This window comes from Parasteatoda tepidariorum, chromosome 1 (assembly GCF_982258835.1).
Source record: "Parasteatoda tepidariorum strain Cologne lab strain chromosome 1, Ptep-v5.0, whole genome shotgun sequence".
Lineage (NCBI taxonomy): Eukaryota > Metazoa > Arthropoda > Arachnida > Araneae > Theridiidae > Parasteatoda > Parasteatoda tepidariorum.
The window spans coordinates 87,855,802-87,876,730 of record NC_141755.1 but is presented as its reverse complement, the minus strand read 5'-3'; the positions used below and the strand labels follow the sequence as shown (position 1 = coordinate 87,876,730).

Sequence of the window (20,929 nt, the reverse complement as noted above, 5' to 3'; positions counted from 1 at the left end):
AGGGTCACATCAACAAGATTAATATTACTGATCATACTGAATTTATAAAGATACTTAAAAAATTAAGCAGACTAAGAAAACCTAACAAATTAATATTATAAAACTTGTAACTTGGTTCAGTATTCCTTTAATGAAACGATTAAAAACTTGGTCAATAATTTTGAAATATAAATACAATAAGTATTGAAGCAAAACATTTTTGTCGAAAGTAAATTATTATATGGTCATAATATTTAATAAATCTGAGTGCATAGAATTTTTTTACTTTGTTTTTAAATCATATCATTAAGAGATGAATTAAAGTTTTTTGGAATGATAAATCTGAATCAAGTTATTCTTTAATGCATTTGCTAAATGTTAAAATAGAAAAAAGCTCCCGACTTCACACTTTTTTAAAAAAAAAAAAAAACTAGTCTCTAAATATTATTGAGTTTTTTTATAAATAACTTAGGAGCACTAAAAATATTAGAAGTAGTAAAGTTCAATAAAAAGTTTTTAAAAAATTATGCAATTAGTGGACGGTCCCACATGTAACAATTCTATGATTAAAAATCTCAATTAATTCTTATAATTATTTAATTTAATGAACAAAAGAAAGACTGAAATTTTGAGGTGATGAAGCTTTGTTATAGTTGACTGATCTGCACCCCCATGAAAATATACAATTAGTGAATAATCCTCAAGTCAAGTTCAAGGATTATGGTACTAATCTATAAATAGAATAGCGCAAGAACTAAGGCCATTGGTTTGCCAGTGAAATTATCAAGAAATATAAGACTTTCTTTAGCTATCAGGGTGGGGGATTTGGCAATGTTAAGTTGGTCCTATGATCAGCAAAAATTCAGGAGATTTTTAGGTTCAATTTCAAAGGGCCTTTATGGGCTTTAAAATGAAGCCTAAAAAGGGTAATTGAGAAGTTCTTGCAAAATGCAACAGACTTACACATGAGATTGCAAGAATCCTTCCTACAGAATCCAGCTCAATGTAAGCAGAATTTCCATGCAACATATCATATTTCATTAAAATTGGTCCAGTAGTTCTAGAGATAATCAACCAAGTCAGCAAATTTCCTTAATTTCTTACACCTGTGTAGTTGGAGGGCATGCATTTGATTTAAATATTTTTTTAAAAAGTCAATTGATATAAATCATGATTAAGTTTATACTTACCTTGGCTTATGATCAACTAATCTTAACGTAAGTTCACTGCAAAAATCTTGAAAAGTCTGGCTAATAAGAAAATACTTAAACTTTGCCAACTAGCCTAGCATATCACAACAGCTGTTTGTGATTAACTAAATTATTTTAACTATCCAAAATTCTCCCTCGAAATCAAAAATCTTATTAAGAAACAATGCCGAATCATTTTTTTATATCTGATCTTGAGCTAAGACGCAACATTAAAATGCAAATAATAAATGCAAGTCAATATCTGATTAGGTAAATGCATGACAAAGAAAGAACAAACATTATTACAAGTTTCAATTTTATTTTCAAAATAAAAAAGAGAATGTAACAATATAACTAAAATTAAAACTTTCATATTTTGCCGCTTGTCTTGTGCATCATATAGAACAAGGAGGGGATGATTTAAAATGATTTTTACTACACATATATTGATGATTTTTGCGAAACCGGATGAAGTATATACAATTCAGGCTGAGCTTTTCCATAAAACTATTTCTTTTTCCTTTCTGATGAGCAATTGGAACAATACCATTTACCTTTGGGTTTGCTGGTAAGTCCCACACAAGCAAAGTGGAACCATTCAATTGGACACTGCAAAAAAAAGGGGGGTACTTAAGCACAGTGTTTCAGTTTGTTAGGTTGTATAACAAGTACCATGGCAGCATAGTTTTTAACATGTCATTATATATATATATATATTAATACTTTTACATAAAAGAATTATGTAACTATGTTGTTGTTTCTTAAACAGAATGAGATTTCTTCAAAATTTATTTTAAATGTTAAACATTAGTAATTTTTCTACAAATGATTAAATCATATTTAATAAATACCTTATTCTTATAGGAAAGACTTTTAAAATAGAAAGGTATAAGGTTTCAGACAAATAATTATTTGATGTAAAAATGTTTGATGTCCTTTTTTAAGAAGCTTTAAATTTTTCATGGTTCAAGGTTTCTGAAGGTAAAGGTTTAGCAAATGTTTTCAAGTTCAGTGATCACAATTGCCTGCCATATTCCAGCAGATGAAAACCTTCAAAACCTTGCAATTTCAAATTAATGCCTTTGAAGTCATGAAAAAGAGAAATTTTTTTCCTATCATAAAAAAAAAACATTTAAGCAAAATGTAGTCCACACACACATCAGGAATAGCTGAAATATCTTCCCACTGTTTCTCCAGCTCTTGGATGTTCTTCAGATTTCAGAGAGCGCCACCGCAGAATATCTTGCTTTTTTGCCATCGTAATTAAGCCATACATTAAAAATCTTCAGAAGTTCTCAACTTTTAGCTTCTCCACGAATTACCTCAACAGCACCTTTACTAAGGCTAGTAGCAAAAACTATTGAGTTATGTTTTTGTGTAAGTTCACAGCAAATAATTATTCTAAATTGACTGGGCACGTCTATTGTCCAGCTTTCAATTGTTGAAGTATCAGTTAAAAAAAAAATCAATATCGCTGTATACTCATCCTGATGGGGTGAAGTCAGACACCACAATCACCGAGTTTACTTTTTCCCATTCACAAACTGCAAAGAGTGTAAATTGGTTGTATGACCAATAAGATGATTCTATTTCATTTTCATGTTTAATAATGCAATGTTCAGCAAAATCCACTTTAACCACTGTTTTTAATTTTTTTGGTGAACACTTTGTTTTCGAGTTGTGAAATATTCAGCTTGTTTTCTTTTAGTATATGAGTGCTGAAGAAAATATGGTACTTGCTGTTTGAATTCAGCAAAATATTTCTCTTATTTTAGTTTCAGCACTTTGTTTTTTAGTTTTCAATTTTGCAATCTTTTTTCTTTTCCTTTTTTGTTCTTTCTTTCTTCTATCTCTAAGTCTTTTCATCTTTTCTGTAGCAATTATAGCCATTTTTAATTAACAGTTATATGGAAACCTTTAACCAAAGGCTACTGAAATCACATCTGTTCATCTTATATTCAAAAGAAGGTTTATTTGTATCATCATGTTCTTAAAAAATAAATGCATTCTTATAAAAATATTCCATATATTGTTTAACAACTTACGCACTTCATTTAAGAATTTTTTTTAAATGATAACATAAAATAATATATATATTGTCAATTATCAGGCTTGAAATTATTTTACTACTCAGATTAGCTGTACAACTAAACTTAAAAGAACTAAACCAATTGTTTAAATTTGTGCAGAAGAAGAAATTAATGGATAATTTTAAAATTATAATGGAAATAAGATTTTATAATATAACAAAAAGATTTGCCAAGTTTTAAAGAAATATGCAGCTTATTTTTAATTAAATTTTAAGTTCATCTAAATAAACAAAAATATTACAATGCATTGAACTGAACAGAATAATTAATTAATTAAAAATAAAAAGCTTTCTATATGGACTCCATTCTGATAAGAAAAATAACATGATTCGGTTATCCAGTATGTAATTCCATTGCCGCTAATAACATTAGTAATTATAAACAGATTTCAAATTTTTTTTATTTCAGTATACATCTTCTCAGTAGGATTAAGAAAAAACAAAATATTAAAACATTAATTAGAATATAAAAAAACTTAGCCTCTTTATAAAAACAATTGCATTACATATTTGCATAACAATATTTTACTAATTCATGTAATTAAAACCAATACTTTTCTAAGCTTAATAATATCATATTCAAATTAACTTTTTTTTGTAAATCATAGTAATAAAAAAATAATAAATTCAATAAATTGTATACATTATTTTCTATCTCAAACTTAATGGAATTCTCGGAAATTTATTCTCCTAAAAATATGCTTTAAACATGTCAACTAACTAGGAAATAAAAGGTTTGTACTTTAAAAAAAAATTCTCGAAATTCAGAAGAGCTTAAATTTCGGTGACCAATAATCCAATTTCCAAAGAACTTATCTTTATTAAGTCAACAAAATTTTAACTTAATTTATTCAATAAAACATGTATTTTTAAAAATTATAAATGTTTAAGCGAAAGTTTTTCCCCTTTCCTTTAAGCATAAATTTTAAATCCCATTGGGACATAGATGCAAGGACTGGTGTGGTTATTATTATCAAGTAAAGATGTTATAATTACATATTCTTTTTAATTCGAGTCTCTGATATTCCTTTAATAATTAAGTAATTTTCTACTAAACAAGTAATGTAAAAAAAAAAAAAAAAATTAGTCAATTCCTACTTAGATCAACAAAGAAAGAAAATTTTTATTTTAGTTACTTTTTGTTTCCCCCCATCAAAACTAAAATTAATTAATTAATATTTGAAAAAACTGTATTACCACCAAGTGTCATTCACTACAAGAATAAAAAAAAAATTATTTGAACTAGAATGGATGAATAAAAAGCATTTTATTAACCATTGAAAATTTGAACAAGATATATAAATATATTCAAGGAGAGTGGGAACTAATAGTAGGAATTGGAAGGGAAATGCGTGTGGTATCAGATAACTAAAAAAGTGTACATTTTGTGACATGCAACCACACGCGCTACCACATAATGTTCTTTATCGAATTTATCTGACACAGCAAATATAAAACAAGGATGAGATTGGCCAAAAGGTAAAAAGCAGTATAGCAATAATCGTCGATAGAAAAACTTCCACATTTATAGTAACTAATTCAAGAAAAAAACTTACTTTTTGCAAGAATCGCGATCTCGGATTTTAAAATCACGTGAATATAAATCACGATATTGAAATCACGTGAATGAAACTCGATATTGGATTTTAAAAATGTGAAAATACAAATCACGATGCGTAATTTTCAGATCGCGTAAATATGAATCACAATGCACAATTTTTAAATCGCGTGAATACGATTCCAAAGCCTAATTTATAAATCACGCGTAAATACGAAAATAGATGTTGGATATATTACAACTGCAAAAACGAATCACGACATTGGATAAACTCGCATGAATACGAATTGTTACATAGAATTGTAAAAAACGCCTCAATATAAATCGCGATATTGGACTTTTAAATCTCGTAAATAAGAATTGCAATGGACGATATTGAAATCGCGTGAATAAGAATCACAACTTTTAAATCAGGTAAATACGAAAATCGATATTTGATATTAAAATCCAGAGACGTCTGGATTACGAAAATAAGAGCTATCTAGCGGACGGGTAAAAATGAGGAAAATCTTATTTTCTGCTCGTAAAAGCTAATAGCTACAATAAGTACATATGTGGAAGGGTTGGCAGCTACGTAATTTGAATTTTCTATATATCTTTCGATATATTATATCTATATATTAAATCGGAAATAAATATAATTATTTTATTTCAAAGACTGAATTTTCAGAAAAGGCGAAATATTTATTTTAAAAAAAAACTCAAACTTTTAGAGAATCGGAGTTTTTGATAAAAAAGGCTGAAATTTCAGAGACGAAAGCGAAAAAGGCGGAAATCCGTTTAAAAGCGAAAAAATCTCATCCCTGATAAAATAATTAAATATTTAAATGTGTGCAATAAACTATTTTTTTGTTCAAATAGAGCTACAAGTTAGAAATGATCACTGATGCCATTTTTAAAATATGTGAAAAACTGAATCGCTTATAGTAAAATTTAAAACAAAGCTAGCGCTTAACCCATCAGAAAATTCCATTTTGTTTTTCGCTCATCCCTATTTAACTAATGAATTAATATTTAAAAAAAACTGTATTAACATCAAGTATCATCCACTACAAGTTCAAAAAATTGTATTTTAACTTGAGTAAAAGTAAAAAGTATTTTATTAATGATTGAAAATTTGAACAAGACATAGGGAGAGTGTGAACTAACAGAATGGAATTGAAAAAAATGTTTTTTTATGAACACAATTTGCAATCAAGAACTTTTGATCTCATTTAAATAAATTAAAATCATTAAATGAGTGAATCTCTTTCAAAGCAAATTTCTACTTACATCAGGATTATCACAGCCAATCATCTCTCCATAGGACACTTGGTGGCAGAAGCAATAGGTAGGTTCATTGGGATCTACAGGCATGTCTAGGACATCTGAAGGATGAGTAATGGTGAGAGCAGCTGGGAGAGCTGTGATTTCTGGCCTGAAACAATATTCATCATAAATTAGATAGAAAAATAACAAAATTAGCACTTAATGTAAAACGCCTTTAATTGTGTTAAATAATCTCCCATGTTTTTCATTAAAAGTAACAACTCAACCAACATTAACTTCTCAACCAGGGGACTCCAGTTCAAGTCCCACCATTGATTTCTCATTGGCATTCACACTCTTGTCCTCATAATAAAATCTAACAAGCTATGAGTTTTGGACAGTTTACAGATGGCAGTGGTCAGTTTAAAACTATTTTGGATATTATGACAAAAATCATGGCTTTGCAGAGGAACTTAACAGTGTTTTCAAAACCTCACCAACCCTGGGTTCAGAATCACGATGGCTCAGGGGATAGAGCGTTTGCCTTCCAATGAGGTGAACCGGGGTTCGATCCAGCGATGGCTGGTCGATACGAATTCCACATCCGGCTTGCAACGACCACAGTGCTGACTGTGAAATATTCTCCAGTGGTAGACGGATCATGGGTTAGAGTCCCCTTGCCACCAGGCTAACCTTGGGAGGTTCTTGTGGTCTTCCTCTCCATATAACACAAATGCGGGTTAGTTCCATCAAAAAATTTCCTCCACGAAGGACAATTTCTCCCAATACTTGATCCAGGAGTTCCCTTGTCTTCTGGATTGGATTTAAAATTACAAGGCTACGGAGTTGAACAGTAGTAGTCTTAAACCCAAAAACTGGGTCGGGTGTTCAACGACGGTTATAAAATTACAAAAAACCCTGGGTTCAGAACCCACTAAAGCAACTATGTGAATGCTGGCCTTCACCAGATTACATTCAATCCTAATGAATCTTTAGAATTAATGTACAATGATAGACAGAAATTATAAACATTAGACATTTAGATTAGTCACTTAGATACAATAAATTAGATGAAGCTGTTCCGGGGGTTCTTAATACTAGTGAATCCAACTAAAGTTTCTAGGTGTAAAAAAAAAAAATTGGAGAGGAATTGGGCATATTCATACACATGTATGAATACATTTTAAAATTATTTATCGCGCTTGCACCTTACTTTTTAATGTTTCCCATTATATGCCGTTTTTGCTAACTGCGGTGCCGTTGCCACCCTATTTCATGAATAATCTGTGTTTTACTGTATTTCCCTTGCATCCCCAGCTGCACACAAGGTAGACTTTTTTTAATCAACTTTCAGTGTGCGTAGCCAAACATTTCAACAGAAAATAAGCAACGTTTAAGTACATTTTAAGAACACAAAAAATATTTTTAAGTACTATATACATTAACAGAATGCAAAGTAAAGACTTTACATGATCATGATAAAATAACTAGTTTCTGACAAAGAACTCTTTACTCGATTATGTTAGCAACCACAAAAAGATCGAAATATTTTTCGATTCGATTTCGGAGGGTGGAAAATAAGGCCTGAAATTGAGAATATCTTGCAAAATGCAGCAGAGTTGCACACAAGAGTGCTATAATCTCACCTATTTCACCAAACATGTAAATGATTGACACATTCATAAGCTAAGGACCGACCGTACGCCAAAATGGATTGTGGTTGAATGAATTGTTAAAACCTTGAATAGTACAAATGTAAAAATCACATACATGAGGAAAATAGCGTGGTAAAAAAAGAAAGAAATCTGAGTTTTGAAAAGGGAAAATTGAGCACTTTTTGAAAACACCCAATGAAAAAAGCACCTTTAAGGACTTTTAAAAAACAAAAATTGAAAAAAAAGCACCTTTAAGTACTTTTTAAAAATGCAATCCACCATGACTTTTAATAGGTCAACAAAAGAATTGACTTTCAGACATTTATCATACTTAAAGTGAGTACCAGCAGCGGGGATTGTCGATTTAGCTAGCTAAGTAATCTGCAATTTAATTCGTCGAAAAGGTGTAGGATGGGATTCAGATTGACGCTTTGAGGAAGTAAGTCCAGTTTTTTAAATACTCATTTCGTCAAATCCCTAGCAGCAAAATAACTTGGTCCCTCATTGGGCCAATATTAACAAATCTCGGCTCTATATGGGTTCAAAGGGCCATTATTTCTCCGATATTGTTGTTATATAGAAGAAATGTCCAATTCATCTGATATTTTACATCCATTTTACAACCAATATCAGCCTTATCTAGAATTGTCTGATTCTCCCGATATTTTTATATTTATTATTTAGCCTTATATTGGCTCTATCTAGTCTGATATTGGCCTTTTATAGGACCAATATTAAAAAATCTAAACATCCCAATATTGTTATCTCGGTGCATGTTCATATAGGACTCAATTATTAGCCCAACTGGGACCAAGGTGAAACTGTTGCTAGGGACCATCGTTGCCAAGTCGAGATGTATGAATGGATCTGTTATCTGCTCAAAGGAAAATGGGTTTTACCCAAAATATTGTCATAGACTCATTAGAGTAGCATTGTTTAGAATGTCCACAACGGTTTATGTTTCCAAACACAGGTCACTTTACATTTAAGTTTTCAAGTCACTTTTCATTAAACTTTTTTGTGAAATTAATGCTTCGAACAACAGCTAAATGATAAAGATTTTTGATTGACATGATGAAACAACAGAATATTTTTATGCAAGGGAAAAAACTATACATACTGAATAATTTGTTGTTTTAACTTCTTGCGAACAGATTTAGGGATCTCGTCATCATCAGATGCTCCGCGGCGTTTCTTCTTTTCTTTTTCATTGGTTTTGCGATTCTTCTCTGCACATGAACAAAAGTCATTTAATCAAATTTGAGTTTAAAAAATACAAAACTGGCAAAAAATAAAATATTTGATAAAATAGTTGAATGAGAAGAAAGGAAATAATGGAGATAACCTTCTCTAATATGATTTATTTGCATAAAATATAACTAAGTTACATGAATAACAAAAAACAAAATTGCTCTTGCTAATTCTTTTTTTAAAAAATGATTCCAAAGATGTAAAAGACCAAATGCTCAAACCTACTATTGTCATCAGGGGTCTGTCTAGGTTTTTCTGAGAGGTACCTATTTTGTGAAAATTTGGACATAATTTGTGAAAAATTATAATAAAAAGTCAACACAAAAATATGGTAAAAATATGGGTTTATCGTTTCTTACGAGATACAAAAAGTAAAATTTTAAGAAAAAGTATTTTGTGAAACTACCGTTTTTCGTAAAGTTAAAATTTGTGAAGGTACCTCTAAACGGTAGTAAATATGGCCTGGACAGACTCCTGGTCATATATATGCAGCTGAATAACTTATAGTCATTTAAATCATTTAGCTGGAATACATAATTAATGTGACGTATAGACTCAATTCTAAAGTGTAAATAAAACATAATTTACTTGAATAAAAAAATATGAACATGAAAATTAATTTTAATACTGTATACATCATGCAACCCACTAATTATGCAAAACAATTAGTTAAGATTTCATAATTTTATTTGCTTATAAATAGATTCACTACCTATATTTTCAGACTTTCTAACCTTACAAAAATAAAAAGCTGGAGACATTTTTTAAAGCCCCAGCATAGTGTTAAAAATGAAGATTTCAAAAAATAAATTAAAAATATGTCAATACAAATTTAATAAATCATTATGCTACACTTATTACTGTTTCTTAAAATAATATATGTTTCCGAATTATTTCATTGTTAATATATAAATATAGATAAAGCTAATAATAATAAAATATTACTCCCAAGAATACAAATAAATAGAATGAAAATTATCAAAAAAGTTTTATTCTTTAAGAAAATTTAATGTACCCGCTTTTCAAAAAAATAGATGACTAAAGTTTTGTTCAAAATAAGGAGCTCTAATTTTGGATTTAACAGTCTATAAGCTCTCCAAATTTTTATTTGATAATAAATAAAAAACAGAACTGTGACTGATGGTATTTAGTGAAAACACAAGCAAGACAACTCTCACATGCTAAACCCAGAGTGTCTAGCCAAATCTTTCAACAAAAAATAAGCACCTTTTAAGCTCTTTTTAAGGTTCTTTTTAAGCACTAAAAATATTTTAAAGCACTATATACATTAACAAAATGAAAAATAGTTACCAAAGACTTTACATGATCATTTCAAAATAACTAGTTTTTGATAAAGAACTCTTTTTTTCATTATATTAGCCACCATAAAAAGATAAGAGATTTTTTTGGTTCGGTGACAATAAAGCCTGGAAAAGAAAGTCTAGGGTGAAGTGGGGAAATAAAGCCTGAAATTGAGAATATCTTGCAAAATGCAGCAGAGTTGTACATGAGAATACAAGAATCCTCACTGAAACCAGCTCAGTAGATGCACATGCAGACCCGCAAATATTTCATCAAACATGTACAATGATTGGCACCTTCATACGCTATGTACCGACGTAATGCTGTAATGCATTGCGCTTGAATGAATTGTGAAAACGTTGAATAGAACAATGTGAAAATCAAGGTTTTGCATAATACGAGGTGAAAATCCACAGAGTAAAGAAAAAAATCTCATTTTCGAAGAGGGGAAAGTAAGCACTTTTTAAAAACACACAATAAAAAAAGCACCTTTAATGGCTTCTAATAAACGAAAATCGAAAATAAGTCCTTTTAAACACTTTTTAAAATAACTACGCAACATGAAAATGTAAAAAACGTGTTTTGTTATAAGGAACATTTTGCCTCAAATTCAATCTATAATTTCTGACATTTTTCCAAATGTATTAACAAAGGCTGTTTTCTTATTAATTTCAAAATAAACTATCAGAGCACAATATTTCATGATCTAATATTATAATGACAATCAATTTAAATTTACAGTAGCTCTCTGTTATGTATTAAGCTTATTAAGAGATTAGAAAAAGGAAGATATCTTAAACGTATGATATAACACAACGTATAAAACATGTTATAATGAAATGTATGATATAATAAAACCTTTTAAAAATGCTACACACTATGTACACCATTCTCTTTTAATGATTGAGTAAGGAACGATTTACGCTTTTCTCTTATTTCTAAATTTTGAAATCAACCACTTTTTTCCCGGGTTTTTTTAATGAAAAAATCTGGAGATTTTGTGTTAAATCCAAACGTGTCAAAAGAAGCGAAGTCTAGAGATTCCGGCCTGAATCCAAAAGGTTGGCAAGTCTGTACTTCGTTTCCAACAAGACATTTAATTTAAACAATTGGCTTAATTTTAAATATTATTTTCATTCAGATGTGAAAGTCTTCTTAAAGGTTTTGTAGAAAATTGTAAAATCTTTTTGTCACGAATAAACTTTATTTTAATAATTAAAATTATTTTAATAATTAAATGTATTTAAATTATCAATAAGAAATTATTATCTTATGAAGTCATCATTATAAACCATACAAACTATGTTATGCGCTCAAAGAATAATGCACAATTATAGATTGTAATTTTAATAAATAAAATTTTAAGAAATTTGTTTCAAAATAATTTCTTTTTTAGCTTATAAATGTTTCAGAAATCATTCGTGCTGAATGAGTTATGCTGAACTCTATCGAAAACTAAAGTAAAATATTTTATTTTGAGCAATTAATAACTTCTATACTTCAAAAATATCTCATAACTTAAAATTGTGTTTACAAAAAGACTATATCATACATGAGTCAGAGAAAATAGTAATTAGTAATTCAAAATAATTACTTTTATGGGTATTAGAATCAGTCTCATTCACAATGGGGTTCAATGCTTTGTCCTTCAAATCAGCCTCAAACCTTGCAAGATCAGCATCTAAACGTCGAATGTGTTTATCAACCTACACATTTGAAAGAAAAATTTTAATAATTTTGTTAGATTAATATAAAGTACTATAAGCAATAAGACATAAAATGTTACTTTTTTTTACTTCTTCTTTAAAAATCTATATTTATTTATACTTTATTTTCATAAAAATTATTAAACTTTAGTAGAGAGCAATTATAGGAGAATCGAAAAAAAAATGCAATTAATGAAATTTTTTTAATTCCCCCCCCCTTTAATTTTTAGCACTTCATTTTTGAAATTTCTTTAACCCACGGTTATATATATTATAGTTTGTTAATCCTATTTTCCAGTTACTTATTTTACAGTAGATAACTTATGCTAAAAACAACGAATTCCTTAAAAGACTAGAATGACTACAATTATGAGACTACTGAAAACAATGGTTAGATAATATGTTAAACGGCAATTATTATTTTCAATACAAATTATATATTTTATGTACCTAATCATAAAAATGGAATTATAATTTATAAAATAAACATAAGAATTTTTAACCATAATTATTTAATCACAAATTATTAAGAATTTCCTTTTTAAATCAAAGATTAATTATATAAAATTTAAAAAAAATTATCAAGGGGAGAACAAAACTTTCTATAAAATTTTAAGCTAAAATTTGTGTTTAAACTTAAGTTTTACAAAAAAAAATTAAAAACATATAATTATTTCAATGTAAATGTTAAAGTTGTGTTTTTCTTTCTTTCTTACAATTTGATAGCTTTAAACTACCTACCTAAGAATTTACTAACATTATGAATTTAGAGAAAAATATCTACTTATAATTTTATAGTTAAATGAACCAGCAAAAAAAAATAATTAAAAACAAAAATTATTAAAATATGCATTGGATTTTTAAAAAAATTCAATAAAAGTTTAATCAATTGAAATAATTTTAACAAAGTAATAACTTTTCAAACAATATTTCACCAAGCAATATTTCACTACTTCCTGGATAATTTCATCTTTAAACACAATATTCAGTATTTGTTTTTAAAACTTAACTATTAATTTATTAGTATTATCATTAAACAATTGTATAGGTGAATGTTTGTTTTTTCAACTTTTTACAAGGCCATCAAAGAGATAGGTCTTTTCTAGGCGAAATGCCAACCTATGCCATAACTACTCATAAGACAAATCATGCATAACGTGATTCATCTTTTTTTCTAGTTTTATATTATCTAAGGCTGTTTTTTTAGTTTCCTTTTCCAACCTTTAAAAATATTATTATTAACACTTTTTTATTTTTTTAAAAAAAAAAACTATAGATTTTATTAAGATCTCATAACACTTCTAATATCAGCATAGAAAAACTCTGCTGAAAATTTGCACAAAACTGAGCAATTCTACAACAAATAATATACTAGAAGCCATTATTTCAAATAACAAAAGAGCCTTTAAAAAACAGCCCCAACAAAATATAAACTTACCATTTCATAGGTTTGCATGGCCAACTGAACCTTATCATCTCCATAATCTAAGGCTTTCTTGAATTGTTTCCTAATTTTACCAGTGATTTCAGACTTTTGCTCATCAGACAAATTTTGGATATTACTTAAAAACTCAACAGCGGCTTTATCAAGGGATCGAACTTCATCTATAATAAAAAACATCAGTTATTTATAATTAGATTTTGATAATAAAAAAAAACTACACCATTATAAAAATTTAATTTATTCTCTAACTTAATCAATAGAGATAATTGTTTGAAAAATGATAGAATATACTCAGGGTCAAAGAGTGAATATACTCAGGTTTACAATTTGAATTCTCCGTATCATGGTAGTACAAATCGTGTGTAAATCCGTAGCAGTAACTGCCAAAAAAGCTCCATCAAAATGTTGCACGGATTTTGGCACAATCAAGCATGTCAAAAATATTATTCAACTGAGCGACTTAAATTTTGCAAGTTGTAATAATATTGGAATTTTAAAAACCACGAGAGAATGAAAGGAATTAACTGCAAAACAAAAATTTATTTATTTGATCTACTTGTAGCTAAATAAAAAAGAGAGAAAATATATTGCGGTGATTAAATAATTCTGATATAAATCAAAATTTACAACAAAATTGCTACTCACTAAATTATAAGGTTAAAAAAAAAAACAGAAGAGGAAAAAACATAGTGAATGATTTTTTAAATTTCTGCTGTTTCGGAATAACTTTTTAGATTGTCAATTTTATACTTGTGTGCTTTATTGGGTGTTTTTATTTATGTGTTTGCCTCAGTAGTTCATTAATTCTGGCCAAAGTAATGGAATTATTTGTCTTATGTTATCGAAGTTTATCCGAAGTTGCATTTTTCTATAACAAATCTTCATAAAAAGTCATTATGACATGTGACATGAGAACTTAAAAAGACAAAAACAAGGGGCACTGGTAAGGGCTGAATAGATGTCTCATAAACGAAATTTTGCATAAGTTACAGAAATTTAAATTTTTGATCAGCAGAAATCTGTGAATCAAGTCTTGAGATTCGTGGATTTCTGCAAATTAGTGGAAGAATCACATGCCTGTTTAATCAATTATGAAAAAGTAATTATAAAAGTATTTCAGCTTTCTTCCTAATTAAAATAACAAAGAAATTAAAAAGAAAATTTTATAACATAAAAAGTTCTTACCAAATGTTCTGACATCTAAATCCCGCAGAAGGTTAAAATTTCTTTGCAATTCAGCAGGTAAAGTCTCTAGACCTGAAACCAAAGAAAAAATACTAACTGAGAATGGATAATGAAATATATATAATAATTTGTCCACTATCTAAAACTTTGCTTCTCTTAATTTAATTTTGGTCATTTATATAACTTGGTATTGATTGGTTTTGATGAACATTTTCTACCATTTCATCAAAAGCAACATGTAGATAACATTTTCTACCATTTCATCAAAAGCAACATATAGATGGGCCATTCTCCTGTTATGCACGGGACATTTGCAGGCCTTTGAAGTTTATAAAAATAGTAAAATAATGGGGTAATTAATTTTTTTTTTACAATTCAGTTCAAAACAAGTCTGTTTCTTAAAGACTGCATAGAAAACAAATAAAAAATTAAAGTTTAAATACTTGAAAAGGGATTTAATATAGTCGTTATGCACGGGACTCAGAAAAAAGATTAATTTCTACCCTGACTTCAATTTTTCATAAACTCTGTGAATTTAAAACTTGTATATTGTCATTATATTTTTTTCTTAGCTGATAAATATTACTTCTATTAAATTATGCTGGATGTTTTCCAAATACATTACTTGATAAAATTCTAAATTTATTTTATTTGTGTTATGCACGGGACATACCTAATGTTATGCACGGGACATGTCTGCAATTTATTACACACGGAAGCATACACTTGATTTAATTATGTATATTTTGAAGTGGCAACACTAATTCATACTTTGAATTTAGTTTGGTGATCTGAATTAAGAGCTTTATAAATCATTATAAAGGATAATTACAACTGTATCGCCAAAGAAAGAAAACAGAGATTAGGAATAATACACCATCAAGAAGCCAAATTGAAAATGCTCACAAGATTTATCAAGCTGTCGGAAAAGCAATGAGAAAATCATTAAAATCTTTACCTAAATCTCCAACCAAAAAAAAAAAAAACAGTAGTTTCTGTAATTGCAACAAATTTTGGCTTAAACATGCAAGCCAGTCAGAAAAATACTATTAGTGATGAAGAGTCACCTAATTTAGTACGATAAATTTTTTTCCGTCCAGATATTTTTTTACAGTACCAGGAATGAAAGATGAAGTTACAGTTTGGAAGAATGGTGAGAAAATTAAATTAAGAAAATATTATTTGGTGACATATCTGAATGAAGCATCAGAGTTTGCAAGGTTTAAAAAAGAAAGGATTAATCAACGGTTTAAACTGTCCTGTCCAAAACTCTATGGATCAAATTATACTATTAAAATTTTAAAAAAATAATGTGAAAAATAAAAGGTTAATTTTTGAACAAGGAACAAAATGAAGACAAGTTTTTGTTTTGTTAAAAAAATTATTATTACTTTAAATATTGCATTATTTATCCTTATGCAAAAACATAATTTATCAGTACTAAAAGCATATTTAAAGGATAAAGTACTCACTTTTGTTATTCAATGAATTGTGCAGCTTCAAAAGTTATTGATCTTTTCCTATTATATTATTTTCCTTTAATAAGTTAAAGTAAATTGTATAAAAAATATAAAATATTTATTAATGTATGTAATTATTATGTGTTTAATAGTTTCACATATAGAATTTTTATCTTTTACCAATGTTTAAGGTTTTGGACACTTTAAAACAGTTTAGGACAGTTTTAGGCAGCTAAGATAGTTCCAATTGTGCAGTCAGCGGAAGATTTTGCAAATGTTGTAAAAAAAGCTATGCCACCTATTACAGTGATGCTATTTTTAGATAAAGATATAAACAGAGATAATAATATGTGGGCCAACGCAAGAGTAATATCAGGAATTTCTAAAATGCATGGAATTACATATTCGCCTTCTGGTTTAAAATTTCATAAAAATGCTGTAACACCAATAAAAAGAAATCTTAATACCAGGGCAATTAACACTACAAAAAGTATTGGAGGAAATTGGGTTGTTGTGAAATATGATAATAGTTTATATGCTGGAGAAGTTACGCAAGTGCTGGGAAACGATATTGAAGTTTCTGCCATGGTAAAGCCTGGAAAATATTGGAAATGGCCTAAACGAGAAGATAAAGTGTTTTACAACATGAGGAAGTTGTTAAAGTTACTCAGCCACATACAGTTATAAATGCTCTTGGAGTTTTTGATTTTCCTGATTTTTAGAGAAATCTAAGTTATGCACGGGACATGAAAACAAGTGCTAATTTTTTATTTAATATTAAACTTAGAGGAACTTCCTTTGTAATATAAGTCAGTACTAAGAGAAAGAAAGTAAAATTGAAGCAGTTTCTGTTTTGCCCTAAAAATAAATGAGAAAAATAAAAATTATCATGTTTTTGTGTTATGCACGGGACAACCAATTTTTGCTCTAATAAATTTTTATTTTTTACATAATTTTAATATAATTTTTAAATTTATAATTTATTTTTTAAAAAAGCATTATATAGATATATGGAAAAAAGGAAGAAAATTGAAATGCTATAATATTTTTTCAGCTAAGGAAATAAATGTAAATATGTTGATTATAACAGGAAAACTTAAAAAGTACAATGCTAAATTTTAAGAATTGATTCCATAATAAAAATTTAAATATAACTATTATTGTATCTCATCTTTTGAGATTTAACCTATGTACTTTATTATTGAATAAATTAAAAATATGTACAAGTAAGATAAAAATTGAGGTTTAGAGTGTTTACAGTGGAGAATGGCCCAGATAATCAAGTTCCGTGTGTTTTTAAACAATGAAGAACTGCACCATAACTAGAGTACAGCCGTGACCCCCGAGAAGTAGTTACTTCTCGGGGGTCACGGTACAGCTGGATTTTTACGGAGTCAATGCATGGTTGAGATATGGACAAAACAGGGGTAAAAATTAAGAAATTTTAGACGCGGGACCAAAGGACCTGTAACATTTCACTGGTGATTTGCATGCCTTAGTCAGATTCTTCATTTAAAAAAAAAAAGTTAATTACAAGAGAAAGAATGTGTAATGTTTACAATGTTATTTTGCTAATAGCATATTAAAATATGCTATTTTGTTGTGACAGTAACACAGACAAAAACAAGAGACTTACTTAAAATAAAATTAAAAAATAGCATACCATCCTTTTACATAAACCAAATTGAACCAAATTGTAATGACTTCGGATCAACGACCACCATTAATTTCAAGCCATTTAAAAGTTGCTCAAGTCAAGCAAAAAAAGATGGACTTTAAGATCTGAAACATTTCACAGAGCATGAAGATGACTAAAACATAACAAGAGGTGTCTTGTTTGTGATGGGTCAAATCAAATCAATATCAGAATGGTCATAATCCTTTAGGTGCACAAATCACCCAACCATGGCCAAGCACCTAACCCCATTTTTAGTGCTTAACTTTTAAGAAGGCTCCCGAGTGGATCAGCGGGTGAGTGCTGGAGCGGGAGTATTTTGTCACCTGTTCTCTGCCTACGCTTATGTTGGCTGCTATGCATCTGCCTACGACGGTGGAGTCGAGGCTATTCTAATTGCCCTAAAACAACTACAGTGTCGTACTGACCAATTTTCTAGCGCCGTCATCTTATCTGACTCTAAAGCAGCACTTCTTGATATTAACTCTCCACTGATTCCCCAATCCATCTCCATTCAGAAATGCATTGATTGTCTGAAAGACCTGACACTGAAAGGCAAGCAAATCGTCCTCCAATGGATCCCGGGACATTGCGGGATTTGGGGTAATGAAAAAGCTGATTTCTTGGCCAAGAAAGGAACAACTATTGCCCAAGCATCTCGTTGCTCCATCTCTCTGCACTCATTTAAATTGCTGGTCCGAAACCAATTCCGGAACATGCTCTCAGAGAATTTCTGTACAAGCAATATACACAAAACCAGATTCAACCATATTTTAACTATCCCAAATCAGCCCAGGTTTAAGGCAGTCGCTCTCTTTAGACTTGTAACGGGCCATGACTGTCTGGCCAAACACCTTTTTAGCATAAACATTTTTGACTCTCCTAAATGCAAGCTCTGTCGCCTTGGGGAGGACATGGACTTGCCCCATATTTCCATCTGTCCGGCGCTCATCTCCACTACTGTGTGTGGACGCTACTGGGAAGCTAGGGCCCGTATGGGCTAAGCATGTCACTATGCATTTAATTCTATTTATCTCTTTTTGCCTTGTTTTTCTTGTTATTTAATCCTTTTTGTTCTTTTAAATTGGCCTGCCATTGGAAATAAAAAAAATTAAAAAAAAACTTTTAAGAAGGGCAATGAGAGAAATGCCATGAAATTTCGATTCGACATAGGCAGCTCTTGAGCTGGTACCCCTCTCTCCAAACTTTCACACCACAACCAATGAAAGGACTTTCAGCCTCAACAGATTTAACTTGCACTAGGGTGGTTGTAAGAAACTAAAGTTCAAATTTCTTTGACGGCATTCTCTAAAAAGGTGACATTTGCTATAAAAGCAATATTCAGAATGTTTCAGCTATAAAAAAAATTAATGACAATATTTAGGCTCTGCCATGAGCTTCAAAATTTGAAAAATATCGGGATTTTTCTCAAGAAATGAATAGTTGTGGAAACACAAATCTGGCCTTGTTTTGTAGATATTGCTTTCAGCTGAAACTTTTATAAATGAAACATCTTTGTCAAACGAACAGATTGAAGGATAATAGTTGTTTTTCTTAATCCCACTTAAAAAACATTAATGTTTGCATTAAACGTTTAATTTCTTTCATTTGTCGAAACTAGATTAATATAATGTAAAATGATGACTAAATGTGGTAATGTATCATTTTATACTACAAAAAAAATATCATTTATGGTACAAAAAGTCATTAGAAGAGTCAAAAGTATCATTTTATACTAAAAAAGAAATGTGTACCATTTTTTCACTTTTAGGTGATCATTTCAAGATAAATTCAAAATTTTACTTTTTTCTAGGACATTATTCTTTACGATTTTACACAGGAGCAGGGCATAATTTAGATCCTATTTCAAATTAATAATAATAACCTAGGCATTTATAACAAGTTTTTACAATAAAACTAATTAAAATAAAATAAAAATTTAAATAATTCAAAAAAATTGTTTCAAGATTACAAAGTTAATAATAATTAATTACTAAGTAAACAAAAGGAAAAACACCAGGATAGTAAAATGCTTATTTGTCTTAGAAATTATCTTTTAAGCCTTATCTGGGCAAAAACGAAATTTGTTGTGAATATGAAGAAGATAAATGCAAAAGCTGTAATTCAAATATTATACCTAATTCATATTATAATATTTTTAAATTACGTTATCTCATTAATTAACAATGAAATTGTCATGACAAAATGTGCAAAATAAAATAATTGCAATACAATAGAAAAAACTGAACTAGATAGGGAGAGATTTCTGTATCATAATCTGTCGCAGAATAATCGCTAAGTCTCGGCAACTTCTGGGCAGCAGCCAACGAGAAAGTTAAAAAGAGCAACACAGAAAGGGACCAACTCGAAAGGTTTAACTTGTAGCCTACCCCAGGCTACATAATTTCTTTGTAAAGAAATTGCAAGTTTAAAATCTATTTGGCAGCTTAGAAATTATAGTTGGCATGACAGATCACGATACGAAAATATCCTCTAGATCAGTAACCAGATAGATAATAGAACACAAAAAACAACTTATTTCACATTTTTCATATAAATCTATATATATAGATTATATATATATATAGATTATATATATAAATATACACATATATATATAATCTATATATATAGATGATATACATATATATATAATCCATATATATAGTTAAATTAATACAAATATAATATTTTAATATCTAAGACAGTTCTGAGATTCATTAAAAAAGCGTTTTACATCACATTTGACCCGTTGAGAATAGGTTTGAGGGTCTCAGACTTAAATACTAACAGAAAAATATTATAAAATATAAACAGAAAGAAAATTAATAACTTCAATTTAACTCACTATCAAGATAATGTTCTAAATATGCAGCTTTAGTCGTCATATTAGAAATTTATTCAGGAGATTTCTTAAAACAAATTTTTAAGGAAAACTCTGAAACTATAACTCGCAAGTGCTATGTTAAACTACCTACATATGTTCTACTGTTAAAACAATAATATCATTAAAAGCGAATGAAACAACTTAATAACACAGTTTACAAAACTGTGGTGAAATTTATAAATGGCTTGATTCGAAATTAATTAGTTTAAGATTGCTCGAAACTAACGAGTAAAAAATTATCAAAACAAAAGCAGCTTGTCAAATCGTTGTGTGATAAGAAGCATCCGGCTACCTATTTTT

At 29.1% G+C, this 20,929-nt stretch overlaps 1 protein-coding gene across 1 annotated transcript; it reads right to left on the bottom strand.

The window, feature by feature from the left end:
* Positions 1 to 1,471: 1,471 nt before the first annotated feature.
* Positions 1,472 to 20,923, bottom strand: Ing5 (inhibitor of growth protein 5). The gene is made up of 7 exons (XM_016075618.4): positions 20,591 to 20,923; positions 14,608 to 14,679; positions 13,417 to 13,583; positions 11,867 to 11,978; positions 8,840 to 8,948; positions 6,089 to 6,233; positions 1,472 to 1,778 (listed from the first exon to the last, which is right to left on the bottom strand). The coding sequence occupies exons 1-7, from the start codon at positions 20,628 to 20,630 to the stop codon at positions 1,677 to 1,679; spliced, it is 747 nt and encodes a 248-aa protein (XP_015931104.1). The 5' UTR covers positions 20,631 to 20,923; the 3' UTR covers positions 1,472 to 1,676.
* Between the last annotated feature and the right edge of the window lie 6 nt (positions 20,924 to 20,929).